Source organism: Musa acuminata, chromosome BXJ1-10, assembly GCF_036884655.1.
Source record: "Musa acuminata AAA Group cultivar baxijiao chromosome BXJ1-10, Cavendish_Baxijiao_AAA, whole genome shotgun sequence".
In the NCBI taxonomy this organism is placed as follows: domain Eukaryota; kingdom Viridiplantae; phylum Streptophyta; class Magnoliopsida; order Zingiberales; family Musaceae; genus Musa; species Musa acuminata.
Genome location: NC_088336.1, coordinates 543,645 through 562,285, shown reverse-complemented (window position 1 = coordinate 562,285; position 18,641 = coordinate 543,645). Strand labels below are relative to the sequence as shown.

The 18,641-nt window shown below is 35.7% G+C and overlaps 1 protein-coding gene across 1 annotated transcript in view; it reads right to left on the bottom strand.

The window, feature by feature from the left end:
* Window positions 1-17,786, bottom strand: part of LOC135595138 (lipoamide acyltransferase component of branched-chain alpha-keto acid dehydrogenase complex, mitochondrial-like) — a 54,010-nt gene extending 36,224 nt beyond the window's left edge. Inside the window, exons 1-5 of the mRNA XM_065085656.1 lie at window positions 17,530-17,786; window positions 17,295-17,444; window positions 15,830-15,955; window positions 14,186-14,598; window positions 12,889-13,136 (exon numbers count right to left, since the gene is read on the bottom strand). Coding sequence (XP_064941728.1) covers window positions 12,889-13,136; window positions 14,186-14,598; window positions 15,830-15,955; window positions 17,295-17,444; window positions 17,530-17,757 — 1,165 coding nt within the window. The 5' untranslated portion in view covers window positions 17,758-17,786. The remainder of the gene's footprint in view (window positions 1-12,888; window positions 13,137-14,185; window positions 14,599-15,829; window positions 15,956-17,294; window positions 17,445-17,529) is intronic.
* Between the last annotated feature and the right edge of the window lie 855 nt (window positions 17,787-18,641).

The window sequence follows — 18,641 nt, the reverse complement described above, 5'->3', positions numbered from 1 at the left end:
TTCAGAGCTTGTAAAGTATGTTTGTAATTTGCATTGTCTATGAAGTGTTTTCGGAGATGTTTGCTTGTGGATCCCGAGTGAGGCGTTTTCTCTATCTCGTTCTCTCTTTTGTGGGTCCTAAGGGACCATGGGAGGCTTCGGGGAGGCTGACCTTTGCGGACGGACACGCAAGGGTGCCGCACGACTTAGGCAAAACCAGTTAAGTCCGTGACAATGTGAACTCAAGAGTCAAGTAATACCAGGATCAAGGTTACAGTATTGACCAAAGTGTTCTCAATACTAGCTTTATGTCAAGATATGTTGTAGATCTTGTGTTGTACGATATACAACCATATTAAATTAGGTTCTATAAATCGACTTAACTTTATGATGCATGTGGATGAAGCAAGAAGTCCCACATGAAGCAATGATTGCCGCTTCGGATACCGGACCCATTTCAGTGATCTGATCGGATGGGTATACCACTTAGTATAGGTGTACTATGTTATCACGGACTTAGCTGAAATTGCCTAAATCATGAGACACCCTTGCGGCAAAGTCACGGACTTAGCTAGAGTTGCCTAAGTCGTGATGCACCCTTACACCAACTTCTCGGACTTAGCTGGGATTGCCTAAGGCATCCGCAAAGGGTCAGCCAATTTGTAACCTCGCTCAGGTCCCATAGGACCTATAAAAAGAGAATGTCGATTAGTTCGAAAACGAGCGACGGACGAGTCCCGACGTCTCGTAAAGAGGGAATCTTTACAAACAATTCAGCAAACACTTTGAGTGCAAGAGAAAAAAAAGAGGAAGGAGAAAGCAAGGACTTTAGATGGCAAAACTGTAATATCCCTTATTTTTTTAATTTTCATAAGAACTTATTTGTGATGTAAGAATCTGTTTTGAATTATTTATAAAACCTAGTAGTAAAAAAAATTTGATGACCTATTTGTAAACCCTGAGGACCTAATCGTAAATATAAGTAATACAAGCACTAAATTGCAAAAAAGGCACAAAAAGACAAATCCCACCGCCTCAACATTCTTGCCTTCTTCCTTAAGAAACTTAAGAAGGCAGCTAGTTGTGGAGAACAACCATCGGTGGAGAAGAAAGAGAGAAAGGGAGAAGAGAATAAGAGAAGAAACTTAGGGCTTTGGTTTTTTCTGCTCAAATCCTTTCATTTGGGATCTAATCCTTCAAAGGACAGTGTTCTAACCCCATCTTACAGTAATCTTGATCTCTGTTCTTATCTCAAATGTGAACAATTCGAAATATTTTGGCTTAACTCATGATTTCTCTCTCGTTTGGTCACAAAACTGTGAATCTAAAATTTTCCGGTAATTTGACCTCTATGTATTGTTTCAGGTCTAACTTTTAGCACCCAACTCTGATTTGTGCAAAACTTGCTTTAGACTCATAAATCTTTTTTTTTTATACCTGAATTTAAAGATTTGGAGCAAAAATACATCTCCGGTTTTTTATCGAAATCGACCCTATGGATTCTACAAAACAAGGATTGTAGTTTCTGACATTTCAATACTAAACTACTTAAAACTCCCTATTGGAAACTCTGATTTGTGCAAAACATGCTTTGTTGTAAACTAGACTTATAGATCTATCTTTTAGTACCTAACTTGAAAGATTTAGAGCACAATAACTTACCCAGTCATCTGTTGAATTCGATCCTATAGAGTCTGCAGAACAGATATTTTGTTCTCTAACCTTTGGTTACCAAATCATTTGTAACTCATTGTTAGAAACTTCAATTTATATGAAACTTGTTTTATCTGAAAGTAGATTGAAATATCTTTCCAATGATACCTTTCTTGAGTAAATTGGAGCATAATTGATAGTTCGAATTATTTATAAAATGCCCCTCACAGATTCTGCCAAAATGGAACCTTTGTCAATTTTACCTATTTTAGTTTTATCTCTTTAGACATTGAATTCATCTAGCATTCTTTCTTCAATTAAGTTATATGTGATTACTTGGAATGCTTGTTTGCTCTTACTCTTTATTCCTTTCATATTTGAATGCATTTGTGAAAGATTATGTTTACATCATATTGACTCATAAAGGCATATGTACATTTCGTTGTTCCGCATGTGTTTCCGATATATGTCAATTTTATAGTCCAGAATGTCCTTTGTACTCTAGTGTTTGTAAGATTATTTGGACCTTTTGCAAAAATAGTAAAGGGATTATTTGAACCTTTGCCAGAAATGGTAAAGGGTATATTTTTAGAGCTCGTGATGCTATGTCGGCCCCCTTTGGCTTCATCCAAACGTGTATGGATGACGCTCGCAGACGTGGGAGATTATGTTTGGGATCCCACTTCACCTTCTATGTGTTTGATATAATACCCAAAGTTTTTGTTATTTGTTTCTAATGTGCGCTTTGGATAAGAATGAAATGAATACAACGTCAAATGTGACATTTAAGCTTTTGTTTTATATTTGTCCTTTTGATAAACTCCGATATGTTTCATATGTCATTGATATATTTTGAAATGCCTCTTATGCCTCCAAAATGTTTATACGCTATTGATATGCTTTGAAATATTCTATATGTCATTGATATGCTCCAGTTACTCTTTATTTCATTGTTATGAACAAACCATGCTTCGAATAAAATGACATTGCGATTCTGTATTCGATGAGTGGATATTTATGAATTCTTGTATCCCAACCTTGCATTTTAATATCTTGTTTGTTTGAAGCTGTCCTCTTTTGTCATAGATATGTTAGTCGTTTGCTGAGCTTTATATGCTCACTTTGTTGCTATATAAATTTTTCAAGATAGTTTGTCGCTCGCTAAAATGTTAAAATTGAGCTGAGGCAGTGGAAAGCTAGAAGATTTTGGGCAAAATTTTATTGGTTGATATATTTTTGTTGTATAAGTACACTTTGCATATAATGAAATGTTAATGGTAAATCTGAACTTATATGTTTTATAAAAGTTTAAAGGACCTCTCATGTTGAGGATTTTGAAATGTTAAGTTTAATTTGTATAATGATATGAACTTGTGGTAAATATTGGTTTTGTGATTGTATAGATTCCCACATTTTTGGATATATGATGTGATTAATGTTTTGTTGAATTGGCTTCGGATTTTATGAATCATCGAGTGATGTGGTGTGTGATTATAAATTGCACAGGTTTTATGGATGTGAATTTTGACTTGAATGTTTCTCAGTGTCCTCAAATGTTAGTTTGGATCCTGGATTATATTACTAAGGAATTATAACATTATTGATTTAAGACAAGGTCTCTCCTCCTGAATGTGATAATTTGGGGGCCGTGACAGAGGTGGCATCAGAATATGATTTAAGGATCACTAAGATATTTGATATATTTGATATGCAAAATATATTGAGGTTTAATAAATTATATAGAGATCGATGAAATTTTTCTTTAATGTCCTTTAGGAATCTACGATGCCGAGGACATCTAGTCCTCTTGCTTCATCTTCTTCTAAGTAATTGAGTGGGATGAAAATGTTGATTGGGGACATCAAATTAGAATAAACTAGGAATGGAATAATTTAAGGAGCTTAGTCCTTCCTATTTCAATGGTGAACCTAATCCAATTAGTGGCAGAACGATGGATGATGCTAATAGAGAAAATAATTGATATCTTAAATTGCTCAGATGATCAGAAGATTTCTTTTGCCACTTTTATGTTGGAAGTAGAGGCTGCATATTGGTAGGAATAATAAAAAGAATTTTAGGAGATCAAGGGCAGGAATAACAAGGACAAGTTTACCAACAAAAATAAGAGAGGAAATGAATCAGAAAGAAAATAAGAGAGGAAATGAATCAGAAAGTAATAACAAGAGGGTCAAAACATCTAGATTTAGAAAGGAAAGTCACCGTAGAGGACTCAATCATATGCAAAATGCGGTTTAAATCATGAAACAAGTCAGTGTTTTCAGGTAACTGGAGCCTATTTTGCTTATGGGAAGTAGGATTATAAAATAAAAGATTGCCCTTTGAACAAGAAGAAAGAGTTATTGCCTCCTAGATCATCAACCCATGCCAGAATGTATGCTATCACTGAATAAGATTCCAAAGCTTCTGAATCAGTGATCAAAGGTATTATTCACATTTCTAATGAAAATATAAAAGTTTTGTTTAATCTTGGTTCCAATCTATGTTTTATTTCGTAATATTTTGATTATCAATTGGGCATTCAACCCAGACCACTGGATTATATGCTATATGTAACTATGACTATTGGGGATTCTTGGACAATAAACTTGATCTGGTAATCTTGTCCAATTTCTATTGGAGAACACGAGCTTCTTGCTGATTTAGTTCTAGAGATTTAGAGTTTTGATGTTATTCTTGGTATCGATTGGCTATCTTCTTATCATACAAGTATAGATTGTTATACAAAAATGATCACTTTTTGCATACTAGATCAGCCCATCTTTTATTTTGAGAGTATTAGATATGATTTATCTCCTTGCCTGATATCGACACCTTAAACTCATCGTCTTATACAGAAAGGTTATTTTTGTTATTTTATATATATAAAGGAGCAATCAGATCAAAAAATAATCTAAATGAAATTCTTGTGGTCAAAGAGTTCCCTAATGTATTCTAGGACGATTTGCCTGGATTACCTCCAAATAGAGAGGATGAATTTGTTTTTGATTTGGTCCTTAGGACAACCCTCAATATCTAAACCTCCTTATAGAATGACACCACTCGAGTTAGTGGAACTGAAGAAGCAACTACAATGACTATTAGATGAGGATTTTATTCGGCCCAGTGTTTCACCATGGGGTGCTCCAGTGTTGTTAGTTAAGAGGAAGGATGGAACATTGAGGCTTTATATTAATTATAGATAGTTGAATCAGGTAACCATAAAAAACAAGTATCCTCTATCCAAAATTGATGAATTGTTTGATCAATTGCATGGTGTATTAGTACTTTCCAAGATTAATCTAAGGTCGGGTTACTATCAATTCAAGATCAAGAAGGAGGATATTCCAAAAACAGCTTTTAGAACTCGATATGGTTACTATGAATTCTTAGTTTTGCCTTTTGGTTTGAGTAATGCCCCTACAATTTTTATGGATCTAATGAATAAAATATTTCAGTCACCCTTAGATGATTATGTAATTGTATTCATTGATAATATATTAATATATTCGAGGAGTAACTAGGAGCATAAAGAACACTTGAGAAATGTCTTGTCAATACTAAGAAAAAAGAAATTATATGTAAAGTTCAACAAATGTGAGTTTTGGTTGAATGAAGTCGCTTTCTTAGGCCATGTGATTTCAGAGAAGGGTATCTCTGTTGATCCAAAGAAAGTGGAAGCGGTAATTAAATGGAAAGTACCAATGAATGTGACAGAAGTTAGAAGTTTCTTAGGCATGGCAGATTATTACAAAAGATTTGTAGAGGAATTCTCTCGAATTGCCAATCCACTCACCAGACTAACTCAAAAGAATGTAAAATTTGAATGGGGTGATGATTGTGAGCAAAGTTTTCAAAAGTTAAAATGAAGATTGACAAGTACCTCTATTCTCACTATCCCAAGTGGTAACGAGGGATTTATAGTTTGTACAGATGCTTCGAGAAAGGGTCTTGGTTGTGTTTTGATGCAAGATGGGAAAGTGAATGCTTATGCTTCTAGACAATTGAAAAGTTATAAACAGAATTATCCAACTCATGATCTAGAATTTGCAGCAATTATTTTTGCTCTAAAGATTTGGAGACATTACTTATATGAGCGGACCTTTGAAATCTTTACCGATCATAATAGTTTAAAGTACATTTTTACTCGGAAAAAGTTAAATATGAGATAGCAGAGATGGATAGAACTTCTAAAGGATTATGATTGCACCATCCGTTATCACCCAAGTAAAGTTAATGTTGTAGCTGATGTACTTCGTAGAAAATTTACAAGTTTTATAGCTAGTCTGGCTGTGAATGAATGGAAGCTATTGGAAGAAAATTGTGATTTGAATGTTACGAGGAGAGGGCAAGACTCAATGATAGCAATGGCCTTTATTCAGGTTCAATCTGGTCTCATTCAACAAATTAAAGAAAGACAACTCCAAAATCCACGTTTAATCTACTTGAGAAATAAAGTAGAAAGAGGCCATAAACCAGAGTTTTGAGTTTCAAATGATGGCCTATTAAGATTTGGGGATAGGGTATGCGTCCTTAATGATCCAAATATCAAGAACCAAATCCTGAAGAAAGGTCATAATTCTAAGTACACCGTGCATCCTAATAGCACTAAGATATATAGATATCTCAAAAGTCACCATTGGTGGGAAGGCATGAAGAAAGAGAGTGCAATATATGTTTTAAAGTGTATGACTTGTAAATAAATCAAGGTAGAACACCAGAGACTTGGAGGTTTGTTGCAACCTTTAGATATTCCTGAATGGAAATAGGAATGTGTAACTATGGATTTTGTTTCGGGTCTACCCAGAACCTCTAAAAAGCATGATGCTATTTGGGTTATTATTGATAGGTTAACCAAATCTGTACATTTCTTATCGATTAATATAACTTATTCTCTTGAAAGGCTTACAAACTTGTATACTGATAAAATAGTAAGACTTCATGATGTTCCAAAGGAGATTATCTTTGATAGAGACTTTAGATTTCTTTCTAGATTGTAGAGAAGATTACAAGAATCTATAGATACCAAAGTCAAAGTTTAGCATTCCTTATCACCCTCAAACGGATTGAGGATTTGCTTAGAGCTTATGTCATGGAGTGAAAAGGTGAATGGGATAAGGATATCTCTCTTATTGAGTTCGCTTACAATAATAGTTATCATTCAAGCATTCAGATAACTCCTTATGAAGTTTTATATGAATGAAAGTATAGAACACCTATATGTTGGGAGGAAGTTGGCGATAGAACGTTGTTAGCACCAGACAAAACATAAGAAACTACCGAGAAAATTCAAGTTATCAGGAAAAAGTTAAAGATTGCACAAAGCCATCAAAAGAGCTATGCTGATAACAGAAGATGAGATATCGAGTTCCAAGTAGGGGATTTTGTATTCTTGAAGGTCTCCCCTTCTAAGAACGTGGTAAGATTTGGGAATAAAGGAAAGTTAAGCCCTAGATTTGTTGGACATTTTGAGATCATTGAGAGAATTGGTTCTATCGCTTACAGGCTTGCCCAGCCACCATCTTTATATCATATCTATAATATATTTCATGTTTCAATGCTCTGAAAATATATACCAGATCCATCTTATATCATCAAGTATGAGCCGATTGTGATCGATAAATACTTGTCTCACATGGAAGAGCCCCCTCAAATCATTGATAAGAAAGAGAAGTTCTTAATAAATAGAATCATTCCTCTAGTTAAAGTGATTTGGAAGCATCATTCTATGGATGAAACGAGTCAACGACTTGGGAGCGATTGGAGGAAATGAAGAAAGCTTATCCTCATCTTTTCGTCGATGAAGAAAGCTTATCCTCAAATTTAGAGGACTAAATTTTTCTTTTAACGGGAAGAGAGTGTAATATCTCTCATTTTTTAATTTTCATAAGAACTTATTTGTGATGTAATATTCTGTTTTGAATTATTTATAAGACCTAGTAGTAAAAAAAAATCTGAGGACCTATTTGTAAACCCTAAGGACCTAATCATAAATATGATTAATACAAGGACTAAACTGAAAAAAAAAAAAGCACAAAAAGACAAATCCCACCGCCTCAACATTTCTGCCTTCTTCCTTAAGAAACCTAAGAAGGCAGTTAGCTGTAGAGAACAACCATCGATGGAGAAAAAAGGGAGAAAAGGAGAAGAAAAGAATAGGAGAAGAAAAATTAGGGCTTTGGGTTTTATTTGCTCAAATCCTTTCATTTGGGATCTAATCCTTCAAAGGCAAATGTTCTAATATCATCCTACAGTAATCTTGATCTCTATTCTCATCTCAAATGTGAACAATTTGAAATATTTTGGCTTAGCTCATGATTTCTCTCTCATTTAGTCACAAAACTGTGAATCTAAAATTTTCCGGTAATCTAACCTCTATGTATTATTTCAGCGCTAACTTTTAGCACCAAACTCTGATTTGTGTAAAACTTGCTTTATTAGAAACTAGACTCATAAATATTTCTTTCGATACCTGAATTTAAAGATTTTGAGCAAAAATACCTATCCAGTTTTCTATTGAAATCGGCCTAATGGATTCTGCAAAACAGGGACGGTAGTTTCTGACCTTTCGATACCAAACTGCTTATAACTCCCTGTTGGAAACTCTGATTTGTACAAAACATGCTTTGTTGGAAACTAGACTCATAGATCTATCTTTCAATACGTAACTTGAAAGATTTATAGCACAATAACTTACCCAGTTATCTATTGAATTCGATCTTATAGAGTCTGCAAAACAGAGATTTTGTTCCCTGACCTTTGGTTACCAAATCATTTATAACTCTTTGTTAGAAACTTTGATTTGTATGAAACTTGTTTTATCTGAAAATAGATTGAAATATCTTTCCAATAATACCTTTCTTGAGTAAATTGGAGCATAATTGATAGTTCTAATTATTTATAAAATGCCCCTCCAAGATTCTGCCAAAATGGAACTTTTGTTAGTTTTGCCTATTTTTGTTTCATCTCTTTGGACATTGAATTCATCTAGCATTCTTTCTTCAATTGAGTTATATGTGATTGCTTAGAATGCTTGTATGCTCTTGCTCTTAATTCCTTTCATATTTGAATGTATTTGTGAAAGATTATGTTTGCATTGTATTGACTCATAAAGGCACATGTACATTTCGTTGTTCCGCATATGCTTCTAATATGTACCAATTTTATTGTCCATAATGTCCTTTTGTACTCTGGTGTTTGTGGGATTATTTGGACCTTTGCTAGAAATGGTAAAGGGATTATTTGAACCAATGGTAAAGGGTGTATGCTTAAAGCTTGTGATGCTCTACCGACCCCCTTTAGCTTCATCCAGACATGGATGGATGACGCTTAAAAACGTGGGAGATTATGTTTGGGTTCTCATTTCACCTTCTATGTGTTTGTTATGATATCCAAAGCTTTGGTTATGTATTTCTAATATGTGCTTTGGATAAGAATGAAATGAATGCAACGTCAAATATGATATTTGAGCTTTTGTTTCATATTTGTTCTCTTGATATACTCCAAAATATTTCATATGTCATTGATATATTCCGAAATACCTCTTATGCCTCCGAAAAGTTCATACACCATTTATATGCTTTGAAACATTTCATATGTCATTGATATGCTCCGAGATATTTCATATGCCATTGATATACTCCGAAATGCTTCTGATGCCATTGATATGCTCCAATTACTCTCGACTCCATTGTTATGGACAAACCATGCTTCGAATGAAATGACATTGTGATTCTGTATTCAATGAGTAGATATCTATGACTTATTGTATCCCTACCTTGTATTTTGATACCTTATTTGTTTGAAACTATCCTCTTTTGCCATGGATATGTTAGTCGCTTGCTAAGCTTTGTATGCTCACTCCGTTGCTATATAAATTTTTCAAGATAGCTTATTGCCCGCTAAAATGTTAAAAGTGGGCTGAGGCAATGGAAAGCTAGAAGATTTTAGGCATATCTTTATTGGTTGATATGTTTTTGATGTATAAGTACACTTTACGTCTAATGAAATGTTGATAGTAAACCTGAACTTATGTATTTTATAAAAGTTTAAAAGACCTCTCATGTTTAGGATTTTGGAATGTAAAGTTTAATTTGTATAATGGTATGAACTTGTGGTAAATGTTGGTTTTGTGATTGTATAGATTCCCACATTTGTAGATATATGATGTGGTTAATGTTTTGTTGAGTTGGCTTCAGATTTTATAAATCATCGAGTGTTGTGGTGTGTGATTATAAACTGCACAGGTTTTATGGATGTGAATTTTGATTTGAATGTTTCTCAGTGTCCTCAAATGTTAATTTGGATCCTGGATTAGATTAATGAAGAATTATAATATTATTGATTTAAGACAGAGTCTCGCCTCCTGAATGTGATAATTCGGGGGGCGTGGCAAAAACGAACAGTCGCAAGTCCGCAAACGACTATTCACCGGGTGTCGGGCGCGATGACAAGTTCTTGTCAAGTTAAAGTGCAAACTTGTGTATATCAATCAATGCCCGACACTACCCCAAAGCTCCATCCTCCCTAGTGCCACCCGGGGGGTTCCAGGGTGCTGAGATGGTTGACATTTCATATGCGGCTACAGTCTGCAAAAAACAGGTCGTGTCACACGAAAACAGAGCCATTTTGGGATAGTTTTGCCCAGCATAGCGAGCGGTCACACTATAGCCCTGCGAACTATCATTGCTTACATCTTTCAAGCAAAAACACACAAAACCAAAGCAAAATATGTTGCCAAGCATCTGTACAAGCATGCAAAAGCGATGGATGGTTCGTTGAAGATGTTATAGGTGCGTGACGACCGTTCGTAACATTCTCTCCCACTTAAACTGTCGATACCCTCGTCAACGCTTGTTAGGAGGCTTTGATGATTGCTTTTTCGTGTCGTAGGGCATCTTCAAGCTCTCAATTGGCTTCTGTTCGGAGAAGTTTTCACCACTTCACCAGGTATTCGATTTGCTCCGCTTTGTTGGGTAGTTTTGTCTTACGATCCACTAAAATGGCTTCAACTCGCTTCTCGTAGGAGGCTCTAGTGGGGGGTAGCCAAGTTGGAATACTTCGGGAAGCATCTTGCGGATCTGAGTGGTAGGCTTTCAAGTTGCTTACGTGGAAGACATTGTGAATTTTGAGTCATACCGGCAATTGCAACTTGTAGGAGACATTGTCTACCCTACTAATGATTGGGAAGGGTCCTTTGTACTTGCACATCAATCCCTTGTGTACTTTTTGCTTGAAGAACTAGAGTGATGCGGGTTGGAGCTTCACCAACACCATGTCGCAAACTTTAAACTCTTGTGGTCGCCTTCCTAAGTCTGCCCACTTCTTCATCTTTTTGGCCACCTTCTCTAAATAAGCCAACGCAATATCTATATTTCGATGCCATACATTCGCAAAGTAATATGCTGACGGACTACTCCCGGTATACCCGATCACCAAGGTGTGAGTCGACAGTTGCTATCTCGTAATGATCTCAAAGGGAGTTTTGTTGGACGCAGAGCTCTGCTGCAAGTTGTTGGAGAATTGGACAATGTCCAACAGCTTTACCCAATCCCGTTGGTTGGCACTCACGTAGTACCGAAAATAAAATATTGCTCAAGGAGCGAATTTATTCTTTCAATTTGGCCATCCGTTTGGGGGTGGAGTCTTGTAGAGAAGCATAACTTGGACCCTAGCAATTTAAATAGCTTGGTCCAGAATCGTCCCAAGAACCGAGCATCTCGATCGTTGATGATATTGTGCGGGAATCCCCAATACTTCACCACATTCTTCATCATCAACTTAGCTGCCTCCTCTGCTGAATAGTGTAGGGGTGCAGCAATGAATGTTACATATTTTGAAAACCGATCGACCACCACGAGTATCGATCTGAGTCCCCCTACTGCCGACAAGCTTGAGATGAAGTCTAAGGAAATGTTCTCTCATGGCCTCTCCATAAGAGCTAATGTTCGGTGAATGCCTAGATGTTCAGCCCAAAGGGAATCGTGACACTCTCTCGGGAGTTCATGCCTCAAATTGTTCGCTTAAGGAACATAAACCCTATTCCATTTTGTGTAGACGAGTTCCTCCTGGACCCCAAATCGTCGGATCTTGCCTTTTTTGATTAATTGCATCAAGGTTACTGCTTGGGGATCACTGTGCAATCTATCCCTGATCCTGGAAAGGAAGTTAGAGTGCAACTGACTTGCTTGGCCTCCGCCCTCTAGTTGCATGGCATTCGCCAAATCCACTTTCCGGCTCAATGAACCAACAAATACTTCTCAGTACTTCATTGAACCAACAGATACAAGCCGTACTGAGCAGCAAGGAGACTTGACCAAAATTTCACTTATATGGTAACCATTGACATTGTTAAACATGAGCTAGCACATGCAAAGACACACACTACATGTCGGTCCTGGTACTTCTCAGCAGTTTGAGCCACCACTTGAACCAATATTCACAATATTGTTACTTGACATACTGTGCATGTTTATTAATATTTGTCATCCACCTTGAATTGATTAGTGCTTGAAATATATTTCATTAAAGATCTTATATATTTAACTTTAACAGAAAACTGCATATTCACCCACATAAGGCATATCAACTATAGAGTGTGACATGAAGATCCATGTACCGCTTTCCCTTATTAGAACCTCCCATGGATGTTCTTTTGGAGTCAGTGGCAGTTAATCACCTATTCAGGGAGCAATTCAGAAAAATGCAGCTTATGTCCCATCATAAAAGAAAATTGCAGCACCTATTCAGGGACTGCACTTTCACTAGCTGAGGATACAGTTACAGAACAACATATCTCTAGCATCTTGTATGTTCTCTTGAGATTCTTTGAGTACCTTTTGTCTGTATTAAGACCACTGCAACATATTTGGCATTCCCAGGCTGTACATTGGTGTTGAAATTGATGGATGGAATGTGATCAAAGAACTTTTGATTCCATGGAATGTGTATCCCAAAAGGTAGAAAGGGTCACAAAGTTGGAGTTTGCCCTACCTAACCTGAAATTGCTACAGCAGGTGACCCTGCTAACAGTTAGGGGATGGGTTTTTGCCTCCATTCATGAGAAATTATTATTTTCAAAATGACATCCTAACCTGAGAAGCATACCAACTCTCGAAAATTTTATGATAAAGAAACATAAATCTGTGCCTCAGAACAAAAGCTAATTCTTCTAAATCCTATACATTAAGCAGGAAATGTCAAACTGGAGACCAACATAAAATCACTAGAGTAATCATGAGAAAAAAGGAAGTTTGTCACCTTTCATGATGATTTCATTGGATTCCTCATGGAAGGAGCTGTTTAGTAGGGGATATTTACTCAATGTCATTGACAGAGACTTTATCAGAAACGGAAGAAATGTAAGCTTCACACTCTGATCCTTATTTTCTTTCTGCAAAGCCGCTTTAAGTTCTACAAGAGCATTACAATTTACTTCTTCAAAATAATGAAAGTGTGGAACTTTTGCAGCCATGGTCATCGATCTAACCATAGACCTCTGAAATCCCCTGAAATAACATTAGCATTTGGTCATTCTCACCACAAACATTCTATCAATGAAGTTAAATAAAGAAAACAATATGAACTCGTAGTATCCCAACTATTTAGGATTGGCTACAAGGATCCTTCGCCACCAATTAACTTTTTCAATAGTCAAATCAAAAGAAATCAATTTATTTATTGTTTCTAATAATGTTTCATAAGTCTCCCTCCATCTCTTCATCATACTATAATCTTAATCAACCCAACTCATTGAGTTGAGACCAAGATTTCAAATATAGGCCAGACCAGCACATATTGATGGGTAGTCACTGTCCAATAAATTATTAGTACCAAATCATATAGATTCTTTTTTTTTTTAAACTAAGTCTTCAAGTTGGTAGATCATCACATATATTGGTACAGAACCAATCCAACTAGTTGCCGAAAGCAATGTTGAACCAATATCTAAAACCTTGGCAGAGGCCCCTATCCTTTGGGCCTATTCATACCATCGTATACAGTTCTTCCTAATCTTACTTGGAGCTACACCTATGTATCATTGTAAATATTTGTTCTTCTATCTTTCTTAATAATCTCATATATTTGTTGTACTAGCCCAACCTCATATATTTGTTGTGTGCACGTGTGTGTCTATATATATGTATGTATATACATATGTATATGTAATTATACCACATTAATATTACTATATATTTGTTTCCTTTATAAAACCCATCACAAAATATTAGCAACTCTGCTATAGGGCTTTGATAAGTTAATAAAAAACCAAACTAATTTTCAGAAACGCTCATCTTTGACTTAGTCCTTGTTTAATCAACTCTCCCACTATTCCAATGGTGCATGGCTTGCTAGCTTATTTATACTATAGTTTAAGAAACATTTTATTATCTCACAATTAGATGCAACATGATTCCTCATAAGTTATCGATCTAGATGATGTTTTGTATAGCATCAAATAGAAATGTTCTTTATGGGTCGTCATTCAACATGCGGCCAACAGAGAACTCCATATGAATTATGATTTGAGTTAGCTAAGGAATGCCTTTTTTTTTACCTGAGAGGAATTTTCTTATCTGCATAACACATTGCATCACCAATATCCACATGAAATCCTTTCCCATCTTTCAACAGCTCAAGTTCTTCAGTATGCTCATCAACAACATCCAAAAGAAATGGTCCTTCTTTGCAGATATTCTTGCTAGCAGCATATTTCAGAACATCTTCTTTCAAAACCCTTCCATTCCTTCCAGTTCCACAGATATCATTTATGTCAACACTGTATTGTTTTGCGAGATTCCTGACAGCAGGAGTAGATAGGACTCCCCCTGAAGCTTCTGGTTTCCTTGATGTACTTTGAGAATCTAAACCAGTTGATCCAACATCCAGAGATGTCATATTTTCATCATCCTCAGATCCAAAAGGAGTTTGAGCATCATCAACTACTATCTTCACCAATGTTTCTCCAACCTGAAAATTTTAACTGGAAAACTGAAGGATCTTCCAGAATTTAAAAATCCAGGAAGTATACATTTGCATGCATATTTATCCATTGGTTTCTTTGACTTCTGGGTTGATAATAAACAAGGTCACTTTGCTAACATCACATGAGCAGCTAAGAAGGCAAATACTACTGAAGTAGGGTAGTGAATCAAGATAAAAGAAAAGGTAATACTGACAAACAAAGCTGCTGATAAACACTAATCAACAACCAGGATAAATCTTCAGTGAACTAGATCAGACTAATTAGGGAATATGTTAACTCCAATAAATGCACTATTTAGGTAGTGCTTCAAATTGACAGCCAAATTTTATTTGATTTTAATGCCTCCCACCATGTTCACCTCCTATCCATTTGTGATAACTATTTCTATACTATATGCAACAAGAACTTATTTCAAAATGGTCAATGGTGCATAGCACACAACATATATACTACACATAAAAAACATGACGACCACAAATAAACGTGACAAACAAAGAAAATTTGGATTATCACTGCCAGTATGAATTTTGCCCTGTTAAATTGACTAAAAGTATACGTGTACTGGTGTCACCAATCCAATTCAATTCATTCATTTTTTTTTCAAAGGAAGACTGATCTTGGGAAAATTGTACTCAAACATTCTGCAGTACAGTGATTTCGGAATTCTACATCCAAAACAAATTGGAGATGTTCCGTATTTTTCTGAATCTACATTTACAGAAACAAACATTTTAAGCCTTAAAAGCTTGCACTGTTTTGTTCTTTAATTTTCCTTGGTGCTCACTCCCATCTTTTCAGTTTAGTGCCTGTATTGCCAAAACAGTTTAAACTGAAACAAGATAGCTAAGATGATTAGATTAAAAACTTCATTTAAGTAATGTCAGATAATCAAACTAAATTTCCTAGTTCAAGTGGTAGAAAAGTATATTATTCAATTTTGTAATAGTGTTTTGCACCATATCTTTAATATCATAGACATTACTCCTAGCATGTAAGCTCCAGATTTTTGCTGCTGCATATGGTAATGTTGGTGACCAAAATCCCAATCAAAGACTATTTATAGTGACAGCTGAAAAGGTCAATTGACACTGATTATTACATCATCGATGTTCAACAGAATACCATGTAATTCATTCAATTACCCCTGAAATGAGAAAACAGATTTTATTAATGAATGACAAGGCCATTTGTAGACAATTAGACATGTCAACCCACCTTCACAATATCACCAGGAACATAAAGCATCTGAACGACTTTCCCCTTGAATCGGCTGGTAATTTCTATAGTTGCCTTATCACTCTGTACTTCACAAAGCCTTTGAAATTCTTCTACCAGATCACCCTGCACAAAAATAATTTTCAAAATTCATCTATTACATGACTAAATTATTAGATGAATATGATTTTAGCTTTTAACAAGTACCAAAAATCATGTTCTGTTAAGATCTCAGTGAATTCAATCAGGAATATAAGTAATATCTGATTCAGACAAAAAATAAAGGGTCTCATGTGAGATGCAAGCACCTTACAACTAACTTGAGTATGAGTTCATATGAAGGAAGCATCATGTTTCATTATCAATGGAAGAGAAGTAATGTTTTCCACTTAAGTTTACATGATCTGTTGTCCCAAGGGACAAAGTTGGCTATGCAGGTATAATGACATATCTTCTTGTACTTAGACTAAAGAATATGGCAATATCAGCCAAAAGTAGATCCACAAAGATGTAATCAATCCTGCTTTTTATTAAAAGAAATTGCATGCTTATTTTGCACAAAAGAAAATTCCTAAAGATATCTAATAATTTAAGGTCTATAATTTGCTTCACTTAGTTCCAAACAATTCTAACTTTTTGAACTGTTGAATACTGGTGAACACTATCATTTTCATGCATGAAAACAAAGTCCATGAGATGGAAACTTGAATCTCCTTGAATATTATCTGACATAATCACAATTAACAAGCAGCTATTTTAAAAGATTATAGTGAGTTAACTAGTTTCTTTATTGTGACCAGGTATTAAGGGTTCAAGTCCAGCTGTTTACATATGTAAGGAGCCTCCACGAATATTACATTGCCAGAAGAATGTTGTAGTATACATACAGACTGTTGCTTATGTTACACACTTTATAAGATGTACTAAACATAATATATTGCATTGAAAAAAATAAAAGCAATTTATATTAGATTATGTATCACTGTCTTATCATTATTTTGATGAATAATAGTTTGCACAATATTTTCGACTCCCGTAATCCTTTATGTTTACTAAAGACCCAACATCTCTTTTTGGCCTATCACAGTATATTGACAATTTTTTTCTTAACAATAATTCAGACCTCCAATGGATATTCAACAAACTTCCCTAGTGTCAAAATAGTGAACACTCCATTACAATTGAATAGAAAAACAACTCCAAATAACATTTATAAAAATTGATCACAAGGACTTGTAAGTTTCGAAATTGTGATTTAATTACAGTTTACGTTAATTTCAAAATATGTGCAGCTATTGGCTATCATAAAATTCATATTCTTTAGAACTACTGACAGAACCACAACCATGGTGAAAAATGCGACTACCAATCTACTAACATAATCACCTTCATCTTATAAGGTCTGCATAATAATCTCCGCAAGGAATCAGCCATTTACAACAACAAGAGAATAAACCTATCTCACCTCACTCACGAACCATTTCAGGAGCTCGCACTCGGCAATCCCTTCCCCAGTCTGCGCTAGAGTCACGTCCACCACTTCGCCTCGGGGAACATCAACCCACGCCTGACTCGAAAAGCGCCGATTCGTAAATCTCGCACAAAAACCCTCCATCTGTGCAATCAGTTTGACCGAAGAAAACTGTCAAGGCGCATACTCGGAATGAACTCGAACAAGGAAAACGAGTGTAGATGCCCACAGAAGAGAGACGGGTGAAGCTCCGACCGCCGGCGTGGAGCGGCGAGAAGGGGAGAAGAGAAGACAGATCCGACCGAGAGGGTCCGGATTCGAGCGGAGGCGACGGCACCGGTTGCTGGAGTGTTGCGGCGTAGACCGGAGTACCGGCCGGAGAGCGGCGGAGCGGCAGGCGAGAGACGCGCATCGAGGCCGCAAGGAAAAGAGGATTTGGCGACCGCCTTGGAATCATGTTGGTACGGAGATACAGAGATGAAACGAGCCAATCACATCCGGTTTTTATAGATAACCATCACTTAGGAGGCGTGCGCGAAACGTGTAATAATTGTTTTTTGGCTGGAAGATACTGGGAACAGGATAGTACAAAGTTTTGGGACCGATGGGGGTGACGCTGACGCCGCATCATGTATGCAGATTTATCAACGAGGGTTTGTCAAATAAAATATTATATTTTTTAAAAAAAAATATTTACTCTTCTATTTTTACCAAAGTATATTTTTATAATTATTTTTTTATTTTAATTTTTTTTATTAATTTAATAAAAATATCTTTGTCCCACTATCCACCTTAGATCAATGGCTACCAACCCTAGTTCTTACCGCGAGCAATATAACCACACCTCATTTTTCTTTTTTATTCTCTTTCCCCTCTCATAGTCTATCCCTTCCTTTACTCTTTTACCATGACTTTTGTACAGCATCATTTTCAATCATAATATTATCTTATTTTTTTCAATAATATCATAATGATTATGATTGTTTTGGAGTCAGAGATAATGATGACGATAGTGTTGACATGGCATCATGTATACAGATTTATCAACGAGACTTTACCAAATAAAATAGTATATTTTATTTTTAAAAAAATATTTACTCTTCAATTTTTACCAAATTATGCCTTTATAATTATTTTTAATTTTATTTTGTATCAATTTAATAAAAATATCTTTGTACCACTATCCACCTCTAATCATCATATCTTGATTGGCACCAACCCTTATTCTCACCACGACCAACATAATTTGACAGACTAACTCTCCCACCCCGTTTTCCCTTTTTAATCTCATTCCCCTCTCATACTCCTCTCCCTTTACTCTTTTTCTATGGCTTCTGCATC